Source organism: Gambusia affinis, linkage group LG09, assembly GCF_019740435.1.
Source record: "Gambusia affinis linkage group LG09, SWU_Gaff_1.0, whole genome shotgun sequence".
NCBI classification, from domain to species: domain Eukaryota; kingdom Metazoa; phylum Chordata; class Actinopteri; order Cyprinodontiformes; family Poeciliidae; genus Gambusia; species Gambusia affinis.
In genome coordinates this window covers 20991427-21015346 of record NC_057876.1, presented here as the reverse complement: position 1 = coordinate 21015346, position 23920 = coordinate 20991427, and the positions used below count along the sequence as shown (strand labels likewise).

Genomic DNA, 23920 nt, shown 5'->3' with positions numbered 1-23920 from the left:
TGCTTAATTGGCCAAGCAGTTTACAGTGCATTTCATTAGCGGCAGAAAACACACAAGGTGAATAAAGGGGGGTTAAGAGAAGGTGCTGATTAGGAGGGAGCGCTAACAAACTGCAAAGGATTTAGGAAGGAAGGTTGAGCATTTTATATTTATATATATAAATTATTAGGCCTTACCAAAAGTCCCTCTAGCATTAGTTGACCCACTTTTTTAGATACTAAACAGACAAAATTAACCAAACAAATCGGGAACAATAGGGCTTGTTCAAACATATGAACTGAAATGAAAAAGCACTTACCCCTTCCAGATTTCTTCTCGGCTTTAACTGGGCATTTTCAATAAGTCTTTTTGTTTGTGTTGTTTTAGCCATTCAGCAGTGGAACTGCTGCGTTCTTTGGTTCCTGCTGCTTGACCCAAGTGTGTTAAGGTGGAGTTGAAGGTCATAATATGGTACCAGTCTCCCATGGATGATACCGTGTTTATCTTTGCTGAAGGAGGAGCACTGGCCTTAGTTGATGCAAGTGTTTCCTGCGGTGTATTAAATTCAACAATCTCCTGAATGAGTCATCAACAAGTTCTTTCAGTAATTTTGGTAGGACAGTCACCAGAGTTACCCTGTTTTCTCCATTTATGGCTACTTGTTCTTACTGGAGCCCCAAAGCCTTACAAATGGCTTCATAGCCCATACCAGATTGCCAGATGTGAATTAATTTCTTATTAGTGTTGGTTTTCAAGATCTTTTTGGCTACTTAATGTCACGCCTGTGAATTCAAATCTTAAGATGTTGTTGATCACAGTAAAATCGTGATCTACCAAGGGTGGTGATTATATTTTCACTTTCACACAGGAAATGAAATCCTTATATAATATAAAACAAGCAAGTCTGACACAATAAGAAAAAATGAAAAAATGTATACTAGTGAAAGTAACTTAATGGTCATGTTTACCTGCAAAACAAATGTTGATGTTTTTCTACTTACAATCAGCCAGCTGCTAAATAGAACAAGTGTCAGCCTTTTATTTGACAATAAATGTCTCTTGCAGAACTTCTACACAAACCAACCTCGAAGCCAACAGCATGTCTTAGACAAGAGGCATCCGTAAACATATGATAGTGAAGCTCTCACTTTGAAGACTGAGCTAAATCAGGGTGAAGACTGCAAGAAAAACATGGAACCTGTGTAAATTTCTCTGTCAATTTTTAAACCATAGCAAAAGTATTACAGGCTTGCCTTAGGGCTGTGAAAAAGTGCATCTGTTCTGACCCCGTGTGGGTGGACTAAGCTGGTTTCAGAAAAGGACTCTTTGAGGATGCCGGGCCCAAATCCAAGGACTACAGGCTTCAGTTGTACGAGAAGGTATCGGTTACAAATGAAGATTTTTACTGTTGCTCAAAGAGCCCTCCCTTGGTATGCAAACAAAGTAAGTAAAACAATAAGTTGGATTCTTCAAACTATTTTGCTTACCATTCAATAATAGAGCTTCAGGGTAAGTAAAGATAAGTCTAGAAGTCCAAACTAACTGCGTAAACTCTTGGGTAAAGAACGGTTCTTTACTAAAGGACAACCTGAGCATTAACAACAGGTTACCTCTCTGATTGGATAGCGACAAATTGGAAGACAAATTGATAAATGATTGTACAGAGAAACAAGGACTCCAGTTCTTTGTCAACATGTGCAATTATAAGAAACTGCTTGACATAACCCTTAGAGAAACCCAACTGCAGTGTTGCTCATTTCCAGAAGCACAAAATCTAACCAACGTAATACAGCTTAATGACACCTTCCTCTTTGTCACTCAGTGTGGAGACAACAAAATACTCTGAGTGTGGTATTCAGGGAAATAAAAGGTTAAGCTGAATATCAATACACTGGGTTAAATCATTAAGCGCGACACGGTGAGATGTATTAGACATGTCCAAGCATTCATCAGGCTTCTACTTGGTTTCTCATAGCGCCCCATCGAGCCACCTCACTACATCAATATTCTAGTATGCAGAGTCCCACTCTACTCTCCTCTGTGACAACCAGCACCAAACACACATTTCTACATCTATGGGCGTGTGTTTGTGTGTGTGATGGTGCATATGAAAGCAATAGCCTCTGCAGTGAAATAAGGCTCTCTAGGGGCTTTTGCCTCAACTGTAGAGCCTTTCTGGGGGCCCCATTATTTCTGACAGATAGAGATCACTAAACTGCTGAACAAACACCCCATTCAGTAATTTGCATACATTACAGTAATGAAAAGAGAAAAATGTATCAATAAAGCAAAATGGGGTGCTTCTGGTAAGTCTTTCTCTTTATCTTTCTTTTATTATTTTCCCTTGCTATCATTTCAGGCAACAACTTTAACTAATAGGTAAGCAAGTAATTTGACAACTTCCTTATTGACGTTTTACTTGACAATGATCTAATTTCTTGGGCTTAAACAAATTAAAAATAGAAGAAAGGAGAGTAAGCAAACAAAAATTACATAGGAAACATTGCTTTTAAACTATGGTTTATCTCTAAAAGTTATCATTCACACTACAAAGTGGCTCCTCTCTTTCATTGCATCTCTTCTTCTAATGAACATAAACACTGACTGTCTCATTCATCACAGCCCACATCAGGCAAAACAACAGAGCTGCACGTAACTTTTTCAAAGCTACTCAAGCATCAAATGCACAACTTTTAGCTGGTGTTGTTCCTCCATCTGTCATGCATTAAGGAGCCAACATCCCTTTTTTCCCACCCCTGGATAAAGTTAAAAAAAAGCATCTTTACTTTAATTATTCTACTTCATGTGTATCAATGAAACTGAAAAAAAAAAAAAAAGAAATAAAAAAACAAACAAAACAAAATTAAATAAACAGAAATCCTGTTCAGAGAGTCATTGGTTCAACAGTCAACAGTGCATCATTAAAACCTTCTACATGTAAGCAGGTTTTTAGTTTTGGTTTATGTATTTTAGTTTCAATCCATCCATTTGTTTGAAATTATAAAATCAACCAATCCTGCTGGAGATTCTAAAAAGGTATAAAAATTTACCAGAATGTCAAAACACATTTAAGAAACTCCTTTTGGCAAAATACTGCACATATACAAGTGAAGCCAAAAAATACACAGGAATGTAAGAAGATATCAAACCAGTAGTATTTTCTATAGCATGCTCAGACATGTTTGTGGTTTATTCAGGCTATGAGAGTGCAAGACTTTCAGCAGATATCAGGAAGGCTAGGCAGATTAGAGCGATTATTTTGCACGTTCAAACCTCGGTCTGTCACGGAACATGTCAGATTTAGAAAATGGTGGCAGCCTTTTTGAAATCTCAGCAGTACAGTAAGTCTCTGCGTTCTCTCATAAATACTCACTAAAATATAAACTTAGCAATTATTATGTCTTTGCTTAGAAACAGTAAAATTATTTTACAACTACTGCAGCAACACACAACTCAATGGTGTTATTTTACCTCCTTATGTTACAGTTATAAAAGAAAAAGTGGACTCAGCTAAAACAGGTAGGTTGAAGCTTTTAAAGAACTACACTTGCTAACCTCTCCAGACTTACTGCAAATATGCATATTGCTTGTGTTTATCTAAGAGAAGAAAGGACTAAATAGAGATCACTATCACCAGTAAATGTAAAAACTCCACAATCAAGATTGTGTCTCTGCTTTTCTCTTAAATGCATACATTAAAACACAATCAAATGCCACTACATTATAACTGGTAAAAAACACATAAACTGAATTTAGAATATAATAATTTTGTTGAATTTCTTTCAATAGTAGAGGCAGCAAAACCAGGAAATTATGTTATCTATGTGAAATACCATGAGAGAAGATACATGGCAGGGACGGCATGCAGTTATGTTAAAGCAGAGAAAAATTCTTAGGTTAACATTCTGGAGATGAAAATTTAAACCAGTTTCATCTCTGCCCAGCTGTATTCTCAGTTGGCTGAACCACCAATAAAGATATATAAAGCCAGTGCTTGGTAGAAGTACCTGTCTGGCTTCAGAGAGTTATCACCAAACCGAGAGGAAATGATGAGAGGTATTTCTGTCAGTTAAACTTGTTTTGAAATTAACCTGCAATCAAGTTTTTTTCTCCACTGAAATGGACACAAAACTGCTAAAGATGGCAGATGTAGCCCACTTTAATTAGCTGAAATTATGTCTAAGAGACACTGGAGCGTAATGAGTTTTGGAATCGTGCCAACAGTCGCACAGAGACAAAAAATGAAACATTTTACTTTTACACAGCAGACGCATAAGCGGCATCTAAAAAAAGATATATATTAAGCTACATTTCATTTAGAAGAGCATAGTTACAACTCATCAACTTATAAAACTGAATTTTTCTATTCATTTCCAGTGATTGAAATATGAAAATGTCATCTATGATACAGTATCTACCTTCATTTTCAATACATTAGAATAAACGTCCAAATGAGTCTCATCAATAAGATTAGAAGCACCTTTTGAAAATAACTTTACTTTTTTTTTATTAAGCCCACATTTTGTAAAAACTTTCTTTGGCCTGAGGTAATATTCTAATTTTAAATGTCATGTTCTCATAAAGTGAAAAATCATCATAATTAACAGCAAAATAGCTTTCAAATATCCATCTGTGTGTAATTAATCTATAATGTGTTTCACTTGGTGATAAAGTTCCATAAATAAATGGGTTTTTCAATAAAATTCTAAATTATTGAATGGGTCTGAATACTTTATGAAAATGTTATTTGTTTTGCTTATTCAGATTTTAACTGATATGAAAAAAAAGTAGTTCTGAAGAAACTATTTTGTTGCTTCCTCATACCCATTCTTTAAAAAGTATTTACACTCCCCTCAGCTTTTTTATTCAGCTTATTTTCAGTAATTAAAAGTAAGAAAGGAAAAAAAATAAATTAAATGTCGAAACTGTGCTGTAAAACATCCCGTTCAAAGCTTTCCTCAAGCTTTGTAAGAGTCACAGTAAATGTAGAAAAAGGTGCTCAGATTGCACCAAAACAACATTAAACATTTGTTTAACTAGCACATTCTGAAAACACCATCCATCTGTAAGTAGAGTAATGGCAGTATCATGCTGTGGACAGCTTCATCTTCTGCAGAAATCTGAAGGAATGGAGCTAAATGAAAAGTAATTCTGAAAAAAGAGGCTGCAAAAGTCTTGAGACTGGGTCAGAACAGCAATTGAACGGTTTAGATCACTATATATTTATGTGTTACCGTGGCCTAGTCAAAGTAAAGACTGAAATCCAAATTAGAGCCTTAACAACTCCTATATACAAAAGCTCTCCATCATATCTGACAGTTCAATCAGTGTCTTTTCCAAAGAAAATTAAGCAGATTTACGTTTGCGGATGCATTGTGTCCAAGTAATAATAATTAAGGGATATAAATAATTTTTTTCAACCCGTAATTATAAAACTAGAATCCGTGATAGTCTTTGTTTAAGAAAAGAAAATATAAGGAAAAGACAAGAACCAAAAATATCAGAGACTTTTAAAGTTTTCTTAGCTTTTAACACCAAAACATTCCGGTGAGATTGGGAGAAGAAGGGGAGCGAGGTTTTTTCAGGTCATGGCCAGTCGGCTACTCACTGCTAACCTCTGGGGAGGAGCTCTAGACAGTGAAAGAGAGCCATACTGCAGTAAATCTACACTTCCCCATTTCCTCTCGCTCTAGCCCTCCAGTTCTCCAAGGATTCAGGGAATCAATACTGGCATCAGGGGGCAGAGCAGCTTTCCTGCCTGCTAGCTCCTGAAGCCACGTGAAAGACTCGGGTTTGCTCATTCATTTTAATTTCATCACATTAAACGCTTTTTGGGGACTTAAAGCAGATTATTTGTGATTTTAGACTATCACTCTTATAGCACTCAGTATCTAAATAAATGCCAGATTAAAGGCATAAAGTATCATGTTATGTGTTAGTACACCCATACACTTTTTCAACTACTCAAGAGGTGTTTTTTTTTTTTTTTTTATCATTTTTTATTACATTAGAAGCCACAAAAAGGATCCTGGAGAGTGTTTTAATGTTTTTACTCTTCCTAATGTAAGGGAATCTAACCTCGGGGTGTTGACATGAGATTTGATTTTCACCATTGATCAAACTTGCAGGTTGAGGACCTTTTTTCTCAGAGAGGTTGTTGAAAAAAAAAAAAAAAAGCCAGGGACAAGGCTAATTTAATTTTGGAGGGGGGAGCAGAGAGGCTCAGGTTAGAGTGAAGCACTCTGTTATCAAAACGGGAGCGGTGCCATGAGGAAAGATGGTTCTGTGGAGAGGCTTGTGTGGCCGGTCAAGAGATGAAATCAGGGATAGGCGATAAGATGGTGTGAGGGGGCTAGAAGCCCCTATTAGAGGCCCTCAGGGGACAGGCAGCAGTGGCAGAGTGCAGTAAAAATAGCCATGGGCACGACTTCACTCTTGGGACACAGGAAGGAATGAAAAGGGAGATCTGATCAACATTTCGGAGCAAGGCAGTTGGATCCATTTCCACCACCCTCCCCTGGGCGTCACCTATCACACCAAGTGACTTAAACTGCTCGCCGCTGCCGGGCAGAACACAAACATGCACGTTTACGAGCAACACCGACAATGCAGCATGTGAAGTTATTCAGTGTGGAGGAAAACAAGCACGGAGAGGTGTGAGAATCATCGGATTGAAAAGGATATGGACATTTTTTCCACAAACTTATCTTGGGGGTCGTCCGTTTTGGGGAAGTTCTCGATATCGTTCTCCAGTCGCTGAATCTGCTTCTCCATTGTGGTCAGACTGCCCTTTAGAATTTCAGCAGACACTGTAAAAGAACAGAAAAGATAACAATAGATCATTATCAACATTTGGATTTACTGGAAATAATAATAATGCTTCCTTCCGCTAACAAAATCAACACAAACGTCGCATTCAAAGAAAAACCAGCTGCGACCGAGGCAGACTGTGTGTTGCGACAAACTGACTACAGTAAACTCAATTTGTGTGTGGCCTAGAAAGTCTGCATGCATGCATGCGTGTGTGTGTGTGTGTGTGTGTGTACAGTGTGTAGTTGTGTCTGCTGTGGCTCATTAATCAGTCTGTAATCACTGTTTGCAGAGTAGCTGTGAAATCCACAGTATTCAGATTAGGCCTTTCAAGTAGAAACTTCAAACAGCAAGCAGTGTCTAATGGGATCAGACGGGACAGGAGCATGGATGCAGTCCCAAGTTTAGGTTGCACTTTTAGTTTTATTGATGCACGCAGATGCAATATAAATAACTTTAGAGGCTTTGTCAATGAATTGCGATTCCAGCTAAATTTGGCTCACAGAGTAGTGGATCGAAAACCTTTTGGTTGATTTTTATAGCCATGAAAGGAAACTAAACTCCTGAGTGGATTCATATGTTAGATGAGTAGTTAGCAAGAAGCTTGGGCTGATGATGAGAGTGTACATGAATGATAGAAACACTGATAAAACTCAGACTTCAATCAAACAAAAGTGGTTGAAGAACATGGTTAAGGTTTCCCAGAATACACAGGTTTGTATTTTTTCTTAAAAAAGACCAACATTTTTCTGGAGCTCAGGGTCAGGACATAAAAAAGGGCAAGAGTTCAGAAGTTTTACAAAATGGTTCACATGAAATGTAAAATGCAGTTTTTCTGTTCGTGTTCCAGAAAAACATTAAAAATCTCAGTAAAAGAATTCCCAGGAATATCATTTGGATAATCTTAGAACCAACAAATGTGTCAAAGAATATTAGAAAATGTGACAAAAGTTTTAAAATGCTGTGCTACTCCCCTTGACATTCTCTACACTTTATCAAGATATAACCCCCAATGAATTGTTTGTGGTAGATTAATGAAGTAATTTATAAAGAACACAAATAGCACATGGTTCAGACTTATGGAGATTCTTTTGTTTATTATAAATTGGTGAGAATAATGACAAATTTTGCATTTTATAAATCTGTGAAACGCCAGTTGATATGAAAAAAAACTTGTCAGGCATTATAAAGGACTTTGTTGTGCCAAATAAGATTTTTCTATTTTAATACTGTTCTTTGTTTTATCATCTTTTGACAAATGACTCACTCACACACACATACACAAAAATAACTTCTGGTCTGAATGGATATAATTGTACATGCAAAACAGGGGAGTGAATCATTTTGAGATGAACTGGATGCAAAATGATCAAATACACTTAGATGTAAATGCAGTGGTATTGAGATAAGGGTAAAAAGGCCATCAGACCATTTCTTTTTTTCTTTTTTTTTTTTCGTTAACTAGGTTTAAAAATTCAGATTTGGTCTCAGTTTGTTTTCAGGCAATTAGAAAAAAACAACAGCAATTTAGCTGACAATTGGATCTCAAACCACCTCCAAACAGTCAACTAAAATTCATCCACACACACATTTCTACCAGATCCACATACAGTTCATCTGTAATTCAGTGTGAGTGAAGCCTGAGCTCTCTGTCATTATTGGACTTTACAGCTAGCTGCCTGGATAGACAGACTGGGAGATTCCCAGCCCCTCCTCCCCAATTCCCGTAGACTCAACTCCTGGGAATGACACCGAGCAAAACACAGTATCACATAGCCTGTTTCTCCACTGATGGGGCCTCTGAGATCCCTATGCTTTGCCACTGTGATCTTAGCTTCACTAATGGTGAAAAGGGGAAGCAAACGAGCAAGAGAGGTGGGCTGATGATGCAAGAAAAGAGACAATTACATTCACACTGAGCTGCTGGGAGGTCTTTGTCAGGCACTGTGCCTTCTGATAGTAGCATTATTGGAGCTTGAGGCCTGACTGATAGTACTGAGTAATGGTTTGGCTGAAATACTGATTATAGTAACTACTGTAGCCAAGAAATAGTGGCTGAAGCAAAGTATGCTGGGGTTTCAGGGGAGCTGTTAACAGGATCAGAGCGCAGCCATGGGACTTCTGAACAGACTATTGTTTACATGGGAGCTGCCCACCGCTGAGACACACTGACACAAATATAGAACATGAACTGCTTACCCTGAACAAATCTGTTTCTTATACACCACAATGTATATACTCAAAGGCTAGTTAATGTTTTTTTAGAACTACACGCAGCACGTAGTATCGGTTCATTGTTGAGATAATCACTTGTTTACAAAATCTAGCACCAATTCCTTTAGGATATAATTAGTAAATCTACAAAAAAATTAAATAAAATCCTGCTCCAATATCCAGGGAGAAAAAAAATAAAATACATAACAACACTAGAGTCCCGTGAATGCATATGAGGTGGATCAGAGGAGAAACGGAGGACGGGAGGGGGGTTGGACATTCTGGTAATGGCTGTGAGGAAGAGCAGCACGGGTCTTTTAACAGGCACACTTTACGGAAATAACCGCGAGGCTGCATGATGTATGGGGGACAAGAAGGAGAGCAGGGAAGACAAAAGGCAATTTGAAAGACAAGATTCTAACTTAACATATTTATTGATATGAGGTCTGTAACACTAGCTGTTGGCACATTCCTCTTTCCTACAGGGGGGAGGAAAAAAGGGAAAAACAAGATAAAGACAGAGCACATTATATTTGCCGTGTACCGCTCAAATAAAGTGTCAGAGAAACACACTGTGCAGCTCACAATAACCACAATCAACCACAATAATGTGAACATGTCAACTTTCGGTTCGGTAATTTATGAAAGGGGCAATTTTCTTTTTATTTATAGACAAATAAACCCAGTTTGCCAAGCAAAGTTCTCTTTCAGTGCTGCTTTAGGTTACAAAGAAAAATTAAGACTTTTTTCTTTTTTCACATGTAGACAAAGTCAAATGCTACATACATTTAAAACTGAAGGTCTTTCATAAGTGCATCTAGAACCTTGGAGAAGTACGAGGTAAATTTGAGTAGTTATTTGCATAAAAATATGCCAACATTTCTAAAAGCTACAACTTCAATACAAGTAGTCGGGGTGTCCATTGTGTGGTCCGGGGGCTATTTGTGGCCCATGGAATGATTTTGTGTGGTCCCAGTTAACAATTCAAGTTGGGCCATGTGTTGGGCGTAACTAATGCTTTTATTTTAATTGTATAGGTAGTTGAACCTGAAACGTCAGCAGATATTTACTCCAAAACACACTCAGATCAACTAACCATTTATCTTTCTCTATTATAAGCATTTTCAATGAAAGAATAATCCGTATCATGATCTTATTGCTCAGAGTTTACCAAAAAAAAAAAGTTTTTACTTGCAAAACAGAAGGCAACAGAAGGAAAGGTACCTTTCTTGTAACTCAAGAAAGGTTAAAAATTGTACACCTTTCTTTTAACATTGCAAACATGCTGGACCACATGTATGTTTTACTTTCACAATGATTTACAGAAACTTTTTGCATTTATTTGAAATAAATATGGCACAATTTTGTCAATTTGCAAGTAGTAAAAACCAACAAAATAAAAAATCACAATTTCAAAATAATATTTGACTTCAACTTAATTTTTCCCACTACACAAAATGTGTTGACACCACTGCCTTTTAGATTTACATATTCATAATAAGAGCAGCATTAAAGTTATCATACTGTAACAATCTGACACTAGCTCTACCTAAAGTGAATAAGCGAATGCAGTTCTATTCTAATTTATTTGATTTGTGGGAAAAATCATGAAACTAAAAGTGAAAAACTGTTGTGTTGTGAAAGTGCTGAAGCAATTCACTTCAGCACTTTCACAACATCGTGGGTCTTGGTGGAGTTGTTGCACATGAACTCTATTAAGGACAGCTGTGTTGCACTCTAACTACACAGTGGGGACCGGAGGTGATATCACCCACTCAAGACAGTGTTTGTGATTCCACCAGATGTACAACAGCAGGTTTCAGAGATGTCCTGAAAAAAAAACAACAACAAAAAACAGACTGTGTATATGTGTATTTTTTTTTTCTGAAAGCGATGTCAACCTCGTGGTGGAGGAAGAAACGTTGCAGGGGCTGTAAGAAAACTTTGTCCCAGATGAAACGCTACAGATCTGTGGCCCGGCGGAACCCCGGGGTTAGAAGCAATCTCGACCCAGTTTGACGTCTCCCTCTCACGGCCCTCCTCACATATGCAACACACAGTAAGCGAGCGAGCAATCTGGGAGACTTTTTAGGGTCTGTGCATCAAATGACGTAAAATTGTTAAGACAAATTTTATCTCACAGGAATACCAGTTTTAGTTCTGTTTTTTATCATTTTTTTCTTTCTTGGTGGTATCTAAAAATGAATTGGAGATGAAGTGGAAAGCGGATTGCTTCGCAGGAGAGGTGGAAAACATGAAGAAAAACAAAAATCTGTGCTCCTCTTTCCCCCCCCCAAGTCTCTCAAGTTGCAGCAGCCAGAGTGATACTGTTGCTGTGGCACAGCAGTCACATTGTTCTTTCTGATTATCTTGGATCATGTGATGTTACAAACAGCAGGCAGGAGAAAGTGGCAAATTAGAAAATTTAATGGACAGCATAAACAAAGAAATGGGGGGAGTGCCAGTGTAATCTATAAACATTACGGTTCAGTGTTCAGATATCAGACGACTGGTGTCTTCCTGCTCTGTTATAAATAAGTAAATAGTTTCAGTTATTCATCAAATTATAAATATTTATGTTACGTTGAATTATTTATTATTACACACATATTTAAGAGATAGCTATTGCATCATGATAGAAAAAAACAACTTGCATAAGCACAACTGCAATCAGTGTGAATGTTTTAATACTTGCGTGAAAGTAACAGTAAATCTTTTATTATTTTTCTCTATTTTCTTCTTTCATTTATCATCAAGATGGAAACTTTAATGTACCACAAATATTAACATTAAGACAGATCTGTGAGTCTGATTAAATTAGTGAAAATTTCCCATCCATCCAACAGCGACATCGAAGTGGTGTTTCATGTAAATCATCTGATCTAATGTCAGGACATAAATAATAACACAAATTTAAAATTCTATATCTTACAATTAAGTGTTTTTCCATAATTGTGTACCACATACTTAGTAAGATACATGTAAATGAGGCAGTGCATAGTGGCACAGTCCCTTAATTTCTAACCAGTTTGTGTTGGTCTACCCAAACAAATCTAAATAAATCAAAGTTTATGGGCATATCTTGTCTCAAAGTGAAAAAGTCATATACATATTAATACTTTAGCAAGGGACTAGATTTGAACTCTGTAAAAATAAAGAAATAATTTCATGAGAGTAAAACCTGACAATTGTAAAACTATAACATGTGAATGGATGTATGGGGAAGACCAAAAGAAAAAGCAAGAAATGAGGAAAAAAAAAAAAAAGGTTCCTGTGCCTCACCCTCTACAGGGAGGACTTGTTTACAATGGGGGTCATGTCTGTCAGACTTTATTGCTTTTGGCAGCCATCAAAGCTACAGCCCAGTGCCAGATCTCTGGAGGAATTACAAATGGAGTCAATTACAATATATTTTGATGCATGGGAAAGTTTAGACATTGACCTGGGGTGATGACAATTCCCCAGAAAGTGCTGAGGAAATGAGTCAGGATGATGTGCTGGTGCCCAATGAGAGTCTCTGCCCTCTGCAATAAAAAAAAGGAGTGAGGGAGCCACAGAGGTGCGATGGTTTACTTCCTGTCTACTGACAGCCATCCATCCAAAAACCTGTTGTTCTCCTGGGCATCGTCATTTCTCTTTGTTAACACTTCAGCTGGTGTTGCTGTGATACGTTTACATCAAGCGTCATGTGAGAAACAAAATGCAGCTCGAGTTTGGAGTGACGACTCCTAAAATATCAGGCACGATAAAGACATTTTTGCATTAATACTCACACCTCTTTGGATTTTTTTTCACATTTTGTCATGTTATAAACATAATCGTCAGAGTATTCTATAAGGATTTGTAATAAAATTAAAAAATAAATTATCACAAAGGGAAATACATGCTACTTTTATTTATGTAATCATAGTATCTTTTGAGGGTCATCGTGGATGGTGGGCTCTGGTAGCAGTCAGTCTTGCAATGACTCTGAAGAGGCCTCTGACTGAACACTGTTGCTGTATGATCTCATGACTCTCATAAACTGCTAAGATCTCAATTTCTGGGCAGCACATTGATTCCAGACTAAGACTGTGCTTAATCTGGACATTAAAATCCCAATAAAATACACTGAATCTTGTGTTTGAAATATAAAATATGGTAAATATGACAGAGTGCTTTCTGATTGCTCCTCCTCAATGTCTGAGGAGCCAGTCATCTTCCATCTTCATTCATGTGTGCCAGGCAGTTTGTAAAAGGAAACTCGTTGCACCTTCTTAATAAGTTTGACAAACTTAAATAAAATATATTCTAAATAATAATTATAATAACAATTCCTATCTTATTGTTGAAACCACACTCCTTTGTCAATAAAAGTTAATAGAACTTTTAAAGATTAAAATAAAAGACGATGATAACTGGATAATAACATACAATTCTTCAAGGATTTCTTCACTCAGGAGATCACAGCAGCACATGGAAACTTATTTGAGCGTAGCCGACCAGAACAGTTTCTGTGTGAGGGGTGTGGCAGTCATAATAGACTTCAGTGCTCAACTCCAGCCACTTACTTCATTCACAGCTTCAAAGTTGTACCTTATCGCATACGTTTGAGACAATTTCACCTCACACTTTTATGTTTCACTTGACATTTCTATATCAAACAAGTCCAAAACCTCACTTGGCTTATCGACTGGTCTGACATCTGCAAAGTACCTGGTAAGAAAAAAAAAAAAAAGCCTAACAGATACGATTTTGCACAGCTACATTCTTTGATTAGGTCTCCGTGTGCTTGAGCTGTAGGCGTCTCTGAAAATTGCATTATGATTTACCATTATACAAATCCAGAGCGGATCTAACACATTTAACATTTTAAGTATGACAGAACTTCAATTAATATGCGGTACAAGCACGCAGCAGCAATTACCCGGGTGTAAGCCCATGGGTGCTCACACAAAGATGAACGCCCACAATGAGATATCCAAAGTATCACACAAAGAATTTTTTCCTCATTGTAGGACATGCTCAATTTAATCTGACACACGTGAGATTTCCATGTCGGGTATGCGTATGAGTTTTATTGATCCCAAAGGTTTCTACCTTAACGTCTTCCTTATCATTGACGTGATGATATATAGAAACACTAAAAGTGGTAAGTATAAGTAAAAACCACATGAGAAAATAAAATGTGCTTCATACTTTCTAAGAGGAACAGCTTTTACATAAAGAGAAAATGCTATTTTTTGCATGAGAAGATAAGAAAAAAAATCTGCAGAAGTTTTGAAATTATGGATTATTCAATACAAATGACAACATGATAAAACTGAGTTTGATTGAAGGGAAAAATTAGAAACACTCCAATCTCAGATATTTACTTGATAAGAATATGATTTAGGGAAAAACATAATACACTTTTATACAGTGCTCTCCACATATTGACAATAAAATAAATGTATTCAGTAATGAAGTATAATTTCACACTGAAAGTTATAGAAAAATCCAACCTTTAATTTGAGAAAATACATATCTCAAGGTCAATTTAACTTACTGCAATCAATTTAAAAATAATTAAAGGAAATTAAACGCTTTGAAACTCAAATAATTTTCCTTACAGAGTTGTTGTGGATGATAATCACTGTGGGTAAAAAGGATATCCTGTAGCAGTCTGTACTGCGGCAGTTCTGATTAAGCCTCTGAGACACTCTGTTGTTATATAACTGTCTCATAAAGAAGATGCTGAGTGTCTGTAGCTTTAATTTATATAAAATATAAATATGAATTACATACAATTCATATTTTATATATGAATTTCAGAGTGAGGATGCATGGTACTGCAATATCAATATCAAGGCATTTTGTAAATATTTACAAAAAAGTTCCAATAGGTGTAAGATTTAACTACATGCTATGTAATTATGAGGGTTACCCTAACCCTATCCCTAACCCAAACCCATGGTATTATTTGCTAAATTTGGCACATAGCTGGAAAAAAATATCTCTGAATTCTGCTGTTTGATTACCAACATGAAATAATAGATTTTAATAATTGTGAGACAATTGAAAATAAAGCAAAATGCACTCCCTATTACAGAAACAAACATAATGGTGTATCTAGTTTTATGTAATGCAATTAAAATCTATTGTATAAAACTTCAAAAACTTTTCTTTGAATACGTCACTTGGATTTTTTGGTACATTCTAATTCTGAAAAGATAAAAGTCTAATCTTCAATCAACAACAAAACCAAGGCCACCTGATTCAGAGCAGGAGAAGTAAAGTGAGTCCTTAAATGTCTTCAAAAGTCTCTTTTTGTTTTTGAAATTAGCTTCTTTTTTTTTTTAACAAACCAACTGCTTTAGATTTCTTTCCTTGTCCTTCATCTTTTGGCTTTTAGTTCCTTTTCATTCAACATTCTTCCTTCTCTTCCTGTCATCTGGCTCTTTCTGTTCCCATTTGCAGCGCAAGAGCTCCCTCTGTAAGTGATTCTACATATCTGTGTATTTAAGGGAACCATATAATGAAATGTTAAAAAAAGAAATCCTGGTCTGAGATCTTTCTGAACGAAAAAAAAAAAAAATGCTATGGAGTAACACATCATTGCTCATGTATCAGGTCAACTTTGATTAAAAGCTTGCATGTCATTCATGATTCACAGACAAATAGTGCAAGATATTCTGCTGCTGATAGACTTGCTGACTAAAGACTTACAAATATCCCTGTTGAAACTCTCACATAGGCTGCAGAGCATACTTCAGAAACGGGGCTGTGATGCTCACCGTCTGCACATGTTCTGTATGATTCATAAGGAGAGTGAGAGGGTGGCTGATGACTCACAGACTGTGTTTGTCTCCCTCTTTTCCTTTTCCAGATGAAGCAGTGTGGGGGATTTTTCTTCCATGAATGACCACATGAGGTTCAATTAAAATCAACCCTACCTAATACAACATGCTTCTGCTAAAAAGCAGTTTGTGGGTTTTATTCAGCATTTGTAATGGAGGCATCTGGGTGAAGGTGCTGCCTTTCCAGTGCAAAAAAAGACAACAAACTGCTTAAAGATGTTTATTGCTGTCAAGACAAACAGAGGTTTTGTCAAGCTTGCTGCCTTAAAATAAGGAGGCAAGTTTGAAGCAAAAAGAAAAATCACTTTAAAGGAAGAAGAGACTAAAATCTGACAACATCCAATGTCTGAAATAAATATAGCAATTCCACAAAGCCAAATGAAGTACTGAGATAAAAACTATGATCAGAGATTAAACCAAAGGGGGGGGGGAAATCCTTATAAGAAATAAAGATTTTTATGAATATTTTCTGTAATATTGTTTCTAGAGATTAAGCTGAGATCAACACAGAAACAAACATCATTTTCAAACATACTAAATTCAATTAAGTTTACTTAGAGCTAAGGCAACAGAGGTATCTACATCAGTTTCTTACAGTAAAACTTTGGTATATCTAAGGATAACCTATTTTTAGATACCTATGCAAGTACAGAAAATATTCTGTGCACATTTCATGTTTGCCATCGACGCACTTTTGTAGAGCAAGGTAGCTTATAATAAAAAAAGTCCTTATGCAGTCAAAGTGTTCTCACAGCAGCATCTCGTATCACCATAGCAGTTCTTATAAGTGCACCAAGCGTGCAGAGGTTGTGTGGAGGGAGTAGATGAATGCAGCTGAAGATATCAATTTTCTGCAAGTTTAAGCTTATTGAGCAGTCAGTATTATACTCCTGAGAATTTAATTGCACTTCTGGAACACGGCTGTTTCTTTGAGGAAAATGTAATAGTTTCTTCACCTGAGGAAACCTGTGACGCATTGTCACCGTGTGTTTTCCACAAGAGAAATTTCATCACATTTTTAACAATTATTTTCGTACTTGCATGGCCACACCATGATTGCCATTTGGCTAGAAAGATAAGTTTTAACTTGAATCAAATGTTGCCATGTGTAAAGACGTAATTGGAGTTATATATGACCAAATATTGGTTGATCATTTAGCTCAGACACTGATAAAAGAAAAATGCTAATTGTTCTACATATAATAAAGGACCAAATTTGTTTTAATCATGACCAAATTTGTCAAATTTGCAAATAATTTGATATGCTTTATTTATTATAAAAATACACGGTTTTGGCACTGTACCTCATAAAAACATACCAAGTAGATAAGGTGAATGTAATTTTCCTTTAAACAAACAAAAAGTTCTTGTATAATTTGGGCATTAATAAAACTGCTGCATTTCACTCACACTATTTATTATGTCTTGCTACAAATGTCTAAGAAAGGTTATATGTTAAAATATGTAAATTATGTAAGAACTAATTAAATACACGAGAATGAAATGAAAGCACTTGTGCTCAGAAATCGTGTGGAAGGCTTGAGCAATGAGGAATGAGCTACCATACAAATAGTTTCGACCAATACGAGGCAGCAATGTTTTAAATTCTCAAACTGTTGCTCAGCCCATTTGCTGCCACCACCGTCTCTGATTATTGATGACTTTTTAATGGAAATCACACAGTCCCTGGGGGAGAAAAGACAGCCAGGCTCTTTTTGATTGGTTTTAAGATGAACATTCATACTGAAGTGGCATCTGTCAAACAGTAGGTCATATCCATTTGTAATTCTGGTTTTATCTTTCAGTGTTGATGAGAGTTGTTACCCAATAACGGAGGCAGAAAAGAAGATAACGGAGGTGAAAAATACAGTAACTGGCAAAAGGAGGAGAACGTGGGAACAACGTATTCGGCAGTGGCAACAAGAATACATTTTGAATTATTCAGCTAAGAGTACAGTCCTTAATCAAAATTCAAAGATGTCTGAAGGACAGATTTTCACTTGAACTTACAATGTAGTCAAGAGGACAGAGTCACTAAACTTTTGGGTCGGACATGTTGATGCATTAATGAACTCATAATTCTGTACCTTGTTCATAATGTATGTTTTTTGCTACTGTTTCAGAGGTGATCTCTCCAGTTGCGTTTCTCTCCTAGATGAAATCATTAAAACAGCTAGTGCTGCTGCTAATTCTCTTTTTCTTGACTGGGGGTTTCTGTGCATTTGCTCTGTCATCCAATCCATCACGTTCAAAGCCTGGCTCTGCAGGAGGTTTCCTCCTGGTGAAAGAGAGTTGTTTCTTCCCACTGTTGCATGTATGGAGTTTTATGTTAATCTGTCCATATTATCAGATTAATTTGATTTTATATTTTTGTATAGCAACTGGATCCATCTCTGTGATGTAAATTGTTAAAGCAAAGTAGCAACATTGTATCTTTTAAAGATACAAGACATGGGCAAATAATTTTTGCTATTATTGACATGGATGATAAAAGCAGATATGAAGTATAGATTTCCTCTGCAGGATTACATGACACGGTTTGGGAAAAGTATGGTATAATAAGCCTGCCAACACTGCTTTGTAGGTATTTGAGTCAATGACAGGATTATGACATTTCTGATAAACTACATCTTAAGTGATTTTATACAAAAAAAAACTACCAAGTTGCTCCAATCAGTCGACAACATACAGCAAAGTGCAGTTCATCACCAACTTTACAAGGAATAATTATCACACAAATAAGCCGCAGGTACTTAGTTGTAAGTTAGTATTCGACAGTTGAGGTCTGTTTTTAGTTTAGCTAAAAATATTGTCAGTTTTCTTTAACTAGATAATGCCTTATTTTCATATTTAGACACGGAAAAAGTCTCAGCAGCAGTCCACTAAGAAAACAATTCCTATAACAACATAAAATTGTCTTTCACACATAAAACATGGTTACTTCTTTGCAGTGCGGTTCTCTACTCTTTACTATTGTCACACTTGTTGTATTTTTGCAAGTTGTCATGTATTGACCCAAATGCAACCGCCCAAATAAAAAAAAAATCACGTGGCCCTATATTACACTAATATAGTAGATATGAAATGATTCATATCCCTCATGTGATGGGAAAGGTCAGATCAATTTCTCCCCCAGCCACATAAGTCTTCATTTACCTGCCAGCACACAAAGAGGACATCCCATCCGTTTAGCAGATTAAGCTTAAATAAGTGAACGATCATGAAGTAAGCAGGGATGTGCTCAGTATTCATTTGGCTGGAGCACTGACATGTCTTTTGTTTTCCACATAAGATGAGACGCGGTACGCATGATTGCCAAGCCATAAACACAACCTGCTTCCACTCCAAGCATCCCTTAAACTCATCAGAGGCGTAATGAGACTTTTGAGCTTGGAGATGAATTAGCTGGCTGATTTTCTTGTTTTGATATCCCTCCCCTAACAGAGCATCTGAATACAACATTGAAAGCAATCCAGGGCTGTGATGTATATGCGGACAGACTGAGACACATTTAGAAAAAAACTGACTGGCATTAGATGAAGCCTGATGAAATAATCAGACTCTTATGTTAGGGACAAACAGTCACATGAAGTTATCATAGCATTGAACATTTTAATTTAAAGTCCGAAACTGTATATAGAAATTAATGACTGGAAGTGGTGGGCATCGCTAAGTAAAAAGTTAGTTGTGTTGACTCTAAAGCAATAATTATAAACATTAGTTCAGCAAACGCTAACGTATTTATCAGACGCTAATGCTAAAATGCTAACTTTAATTGAATTTATATCTTCCCTTAAAAGACAACACCAACCGAGCACCGATTTGATTTTGATGTTACGGTAATTCCCTTAGATATTATATTTTTGTGTATATCCTATCCTCTAATGTCTATGTTTTATTTGTTCCTGTATGTTCAAGGTTTGAAATAAAGTATTTTGAGAAAAAGAGATGACAAGAGGAAATAGAACTGCAGCACAGTTATTACCCCCTTCAAAATAAGAGCATGAATATATACATTTACCTACTTGAAGAATTCGTAACAGTTGATAAGTAAAGCTTTGAACACAGATGTTGAACATTATCCAAATGAAAGTTTATCCATACAGCCAAGTATATTAACGCTATATAATTTATCTAGAAATTTCTTAGGGGATTCTGCGTGAGCTAATTGTTTTCAAATTCAGCAAAAGTGCTAAAGACTTGCACTATTTGTAAAATTTGCATATTGTCAGATTAGTGGATGTTTGCCCACCACTGATAACTGGGATGAAAAATAGAAAATTAAATCACTTGGTATCAATTTCTGGCCTGCAGAAAGTATTTTTAGTGTGTTGCATACAACAGATCTATGCTTCTTCAAACTGAAACATGGATGATAAACTTCAACTAAGCACAAAGTTAATATTGTTTTATGGTACATGCCTGAGGTTACATACACAAAACACACAATATGTTTTATCAAACACAACACAATTCTAACACTGAGCTGTGCCCCTGTGCTTTCACACCTTTCATGACAATAGCAACAATATCACCTGGTACTTTCTTTTAAATTTGTTGTTTATGACAATCTCAGAAAAAGGAAATAATAAAAAGTAGTATTAAGACAAACTTCCAATAGCAGCATAAAAACACACAGTACAAGGGTGTTTGTGCTATTACTATGTAGCCTAAGGCAGCTGCATTGTGCACTCCCATTTTCCCTATTACTTGTGGGGATTTAGCTCCCAGCTAGCTGATGTACTGCAATAACAACCTGCTTCAGGCTTTGCTAAAATCTGCGCTCGGTGTACAGTTCTTGTCCATGAATATGAGCTGCTTATCAAAAATAAATTCTAACATTCAAAGGAGCAGGAATACATCTGCTGTAAAGATCCAAAACAAGCTAAGATGGTGGCGTAACTTCTTTGTGCTGTATTTAGCATGTTTCTAAATGACCTGCCTTGATTTAAAGAGCAGATCAAAGTTGAAATGAGACTATAAGTGCTAATGTTGAAAATCTATATGTAGAAATCCTTGTTTTTCATCCTGTTCTAGCAGCCACAAGACATTCAAGTGAAGCTGGTATCCGACTACTATTCCTTCCTTCATAGACATAAAATGGTAAGCTTTGATAAAGGTAGATAAATGGAGTTCTAGGTGCCACTATAGAATGAGCTTTAAAAGAATTTCAGTGTGAACAAAAGGATGATATCATTACCTTTACAGCGGATGGAATGAGCTGCGACCAGTACACCCTTTTGAATCCACTGTGAAGCGCAAATGACCTAAAAAGTCTGTGTCTGTCTGTATTTTTCATCTACAGAGACTCCACTAATGCAAGGACAATTTTAACAACATCATAAGGAAATGGTGCTTTTCATGATTAACTAAAAATGGCTCTGTTCTAAAAGTATATAAGAAGGATGATGAAGAGAGAGAACAGAGGATTCCTACTCTGGCTGCGGCATAACATTATTAGAGGCTCCAGGCTTTTCATAAGGGAACATGGATGGAAGGGAACATAAGTCTTGTGCAACCTTTTATGGGGTTCTTTTAGTTGCAGTCACATATATGCCATTTACTTTTGACCGCAGGTACTCCAGTCCTCAAGGAAAAGTAGGACATGAGGAAATCGTAAAACACGAAAGTTAACCAGTAGCCAAAGGGTCTCCAACTCCAGTCTGCCAGTGCCAGTGCCCTGCAAATTTTGGATGAATCCCTGCTCCAAAATATATAAATTCAAAGGTTAAATTAGCTCTTTGGGATGCCAGTAGGTTACACAAAGTTAATGTCATTACACATTCAATTGATTCAGCTGATACAGGGATGCATCCAAAGGTTACAGGACAGTGGCACTCAAGGACTATCCAGTATATTTTGTCTTTTAATGCATTCCAGTAAATATAAGTACGGTATATAAGAAGAAGAGTTCTATAGCTAAAAGTACTGCGTTAACTATAGTAGAGCATTAACTGTAGGGGAAAAATAGTGAGGAGTAGGTAGAAAATGGTTTAAGAATCGGAAAAGTGGTCAAATAATCCAGAGCTGTTTTCAGATTGAATAACACAAGTGTATTTGAGAGAAGAAATCACTCCATTGGAGGAGACGAGTAAAACAAATTGACAACATCTGAATGTTGAGGGGCAGTGCATTACAAACATCCAACATACAAAGAAAAATGAATCAAGACACACAAAAAAAGAATAAAATGCATCATAAAAAAACAAAAAAAAAAAAAACAAAGGCAGAAGACTCTCCAGGTTGAAAAAAGGTATATGGGGGATGCTGGAAACAATAATGGGCTGACATGAAACATAATCCCCTCTGTCTGCTATTTTATTGGCAGCCCCTCCAAAGAATGGTGGCTTCCCTATTATGACTTAACACATCAAAATCCCAGCATAGCACACACAGAAAAGGCCACCTGATGATAAACACAGCAGACAGCGTCAGAGGCTTTATCTTGTGGCAGCCTGCAGCTCGACACACGTTCAATTTGGCCTGCAACAATCGATTCTGTCCCTCCTTACCGCTGCTTCAGCTGGTGGAATAAAAACAGACCTTTCGGTAAAGAGCAGGTCTCAGCTGGTATGCCATGTCAAGGCAAAGGCGAGGAAAACCAGCGATAGCAAGACACTTAGATTGTCTTTGACTATCAAATCCCCTTGCAGTTTCTGGCAGCAGTATGAATATTATCAAAAAATAAAAAATATTTTGTTACAGTCAAGCTATAAAACCAGTTTTTCTCACTGGTATAAAATTACCCTGATCTTTTCCTTTTTTAGGTCAATTATTTATTTTTGCTAAATCCCATATCAATGAAAGAGGGGGTCGTTTTCACTGAACAATTTGGGAAAGAGTACAAAATTTTATCAGGAAGAAGCCATATTTTAAACAGCACCATAAAAAGCCAAATTACAGCTTGCAAATGCACTCAGATTCAAAAGGCATCAATACATTTGGAGGGAAAGCTTCTAATTTTGAGAAAATCCTCCCAAATGTGAAATATGAAGTTGGCAGCATTATGATATGGTTTTTCTGTTTGCTGTGGAGATGAATGGTGCAGTTCGCAGAATAAGAGCAAAAAACGTTAATTAAAAATATCCAAGAAACATGTCAAGATTACCAGATAGTTATAGCTTCAACACAAATTGGTATTTTCAATGGACAAAGAGACAAAGTACACTGACAAATTAATTAAAAGTCAATTTCAGAGAGGCTATCACAAAGCCTTTAATTTAATACACAGTAGATTTGTAAGCAGCTATTCAAAATACACACAGCATCTTGGTCCCAAGTCACGCAGTTCAAAGGTCAATAAAATACTGGGGAACTTAATAAAGTTGGCAAGAAAGGAAATAAAAATCATCTGTTTCTTAAAAGAATTTGGTAAAATGTTTGATGAAACCAAGGTTGAACTTTTCAGACCTATGTCTTAAATAAAAATATGCAAGATAAGCAACAGCATGGTGGCAGCATCATGTTTCTGAGCAGAAATTTGCACCTTGTTAATAGTGGAGAAAATTATTTCCGAGTCGATGTTTCCAAAAAACCTTTAGGTTTTCTGATAGAAAACTGGTAGGTAAAGAAAATGTTATTTTAAGCATGATTTCTCACAGCAGGTACTATTTTTTATGATTCTATTTTACAGGTTTCGAGGATTTTTAAGAAAAAACTTAAAATTATTCCTAACCAAAAAGGCCCCAAAACACATGCCTGAAAAAAAGTGCTCAGGCAACCATATTATTTTAGCTCCGTTTTTTTTAAACGGAGCTGAAAAAAACCTTTCAGTTCATCTTTCAACCAGTTCATCTTCGTTTCACTTTCTTACATCACAAAGACCTGGCTATTTAAAGAAGGTCTGCAGATCTTTTTTTTTAGCCCACTATCATGAAAACCACCAGCGGAGAATGTGACTGTTCCCTAATTCATTTTGCAGCATGACACCAACAACATACAGTCAGAGAAATTTCTTTGGTGACATGAGGTTGTGCAACAGATGGCGTGAACCCCACAGAGTTTCAGCCTCAAGGTCATGGAGAGAAGCTGGGATTACATGAAGCGACAGGATAACTGACAGCTTTGACACACGGAGGGAAGCATGAGAAGTTGGAAAG

The 23920-nt window shown here is 36.6% G+C and overlaps 1 protein-coding gene across 9 annotated transcripts in view; it reads right to left on the bottom strand.

Annotated features, from left to right (window-relative positions):
- diaph2 (diaphanous-related formin 2) overlaps window positions 1-23920 on the bottom strand; it is a 439308-nt gene that overhangs the window by 125139 nt on the left and 290249 nt on the right. For all 9 annotated transcript variants that reach the window (XM_044127178.1, XM_044127182.1, XM_044127181.1 and 6 more), the window contains one exon: window positions 6664-6788. In XM_044127178.1, coding sequence (XP_043983113.1) covers window positions 6664-6788 — 125 coding nt within the window. The remainder of the gene's footprint in view (window positions 1-6663; window positions 6789-23920) is intronic.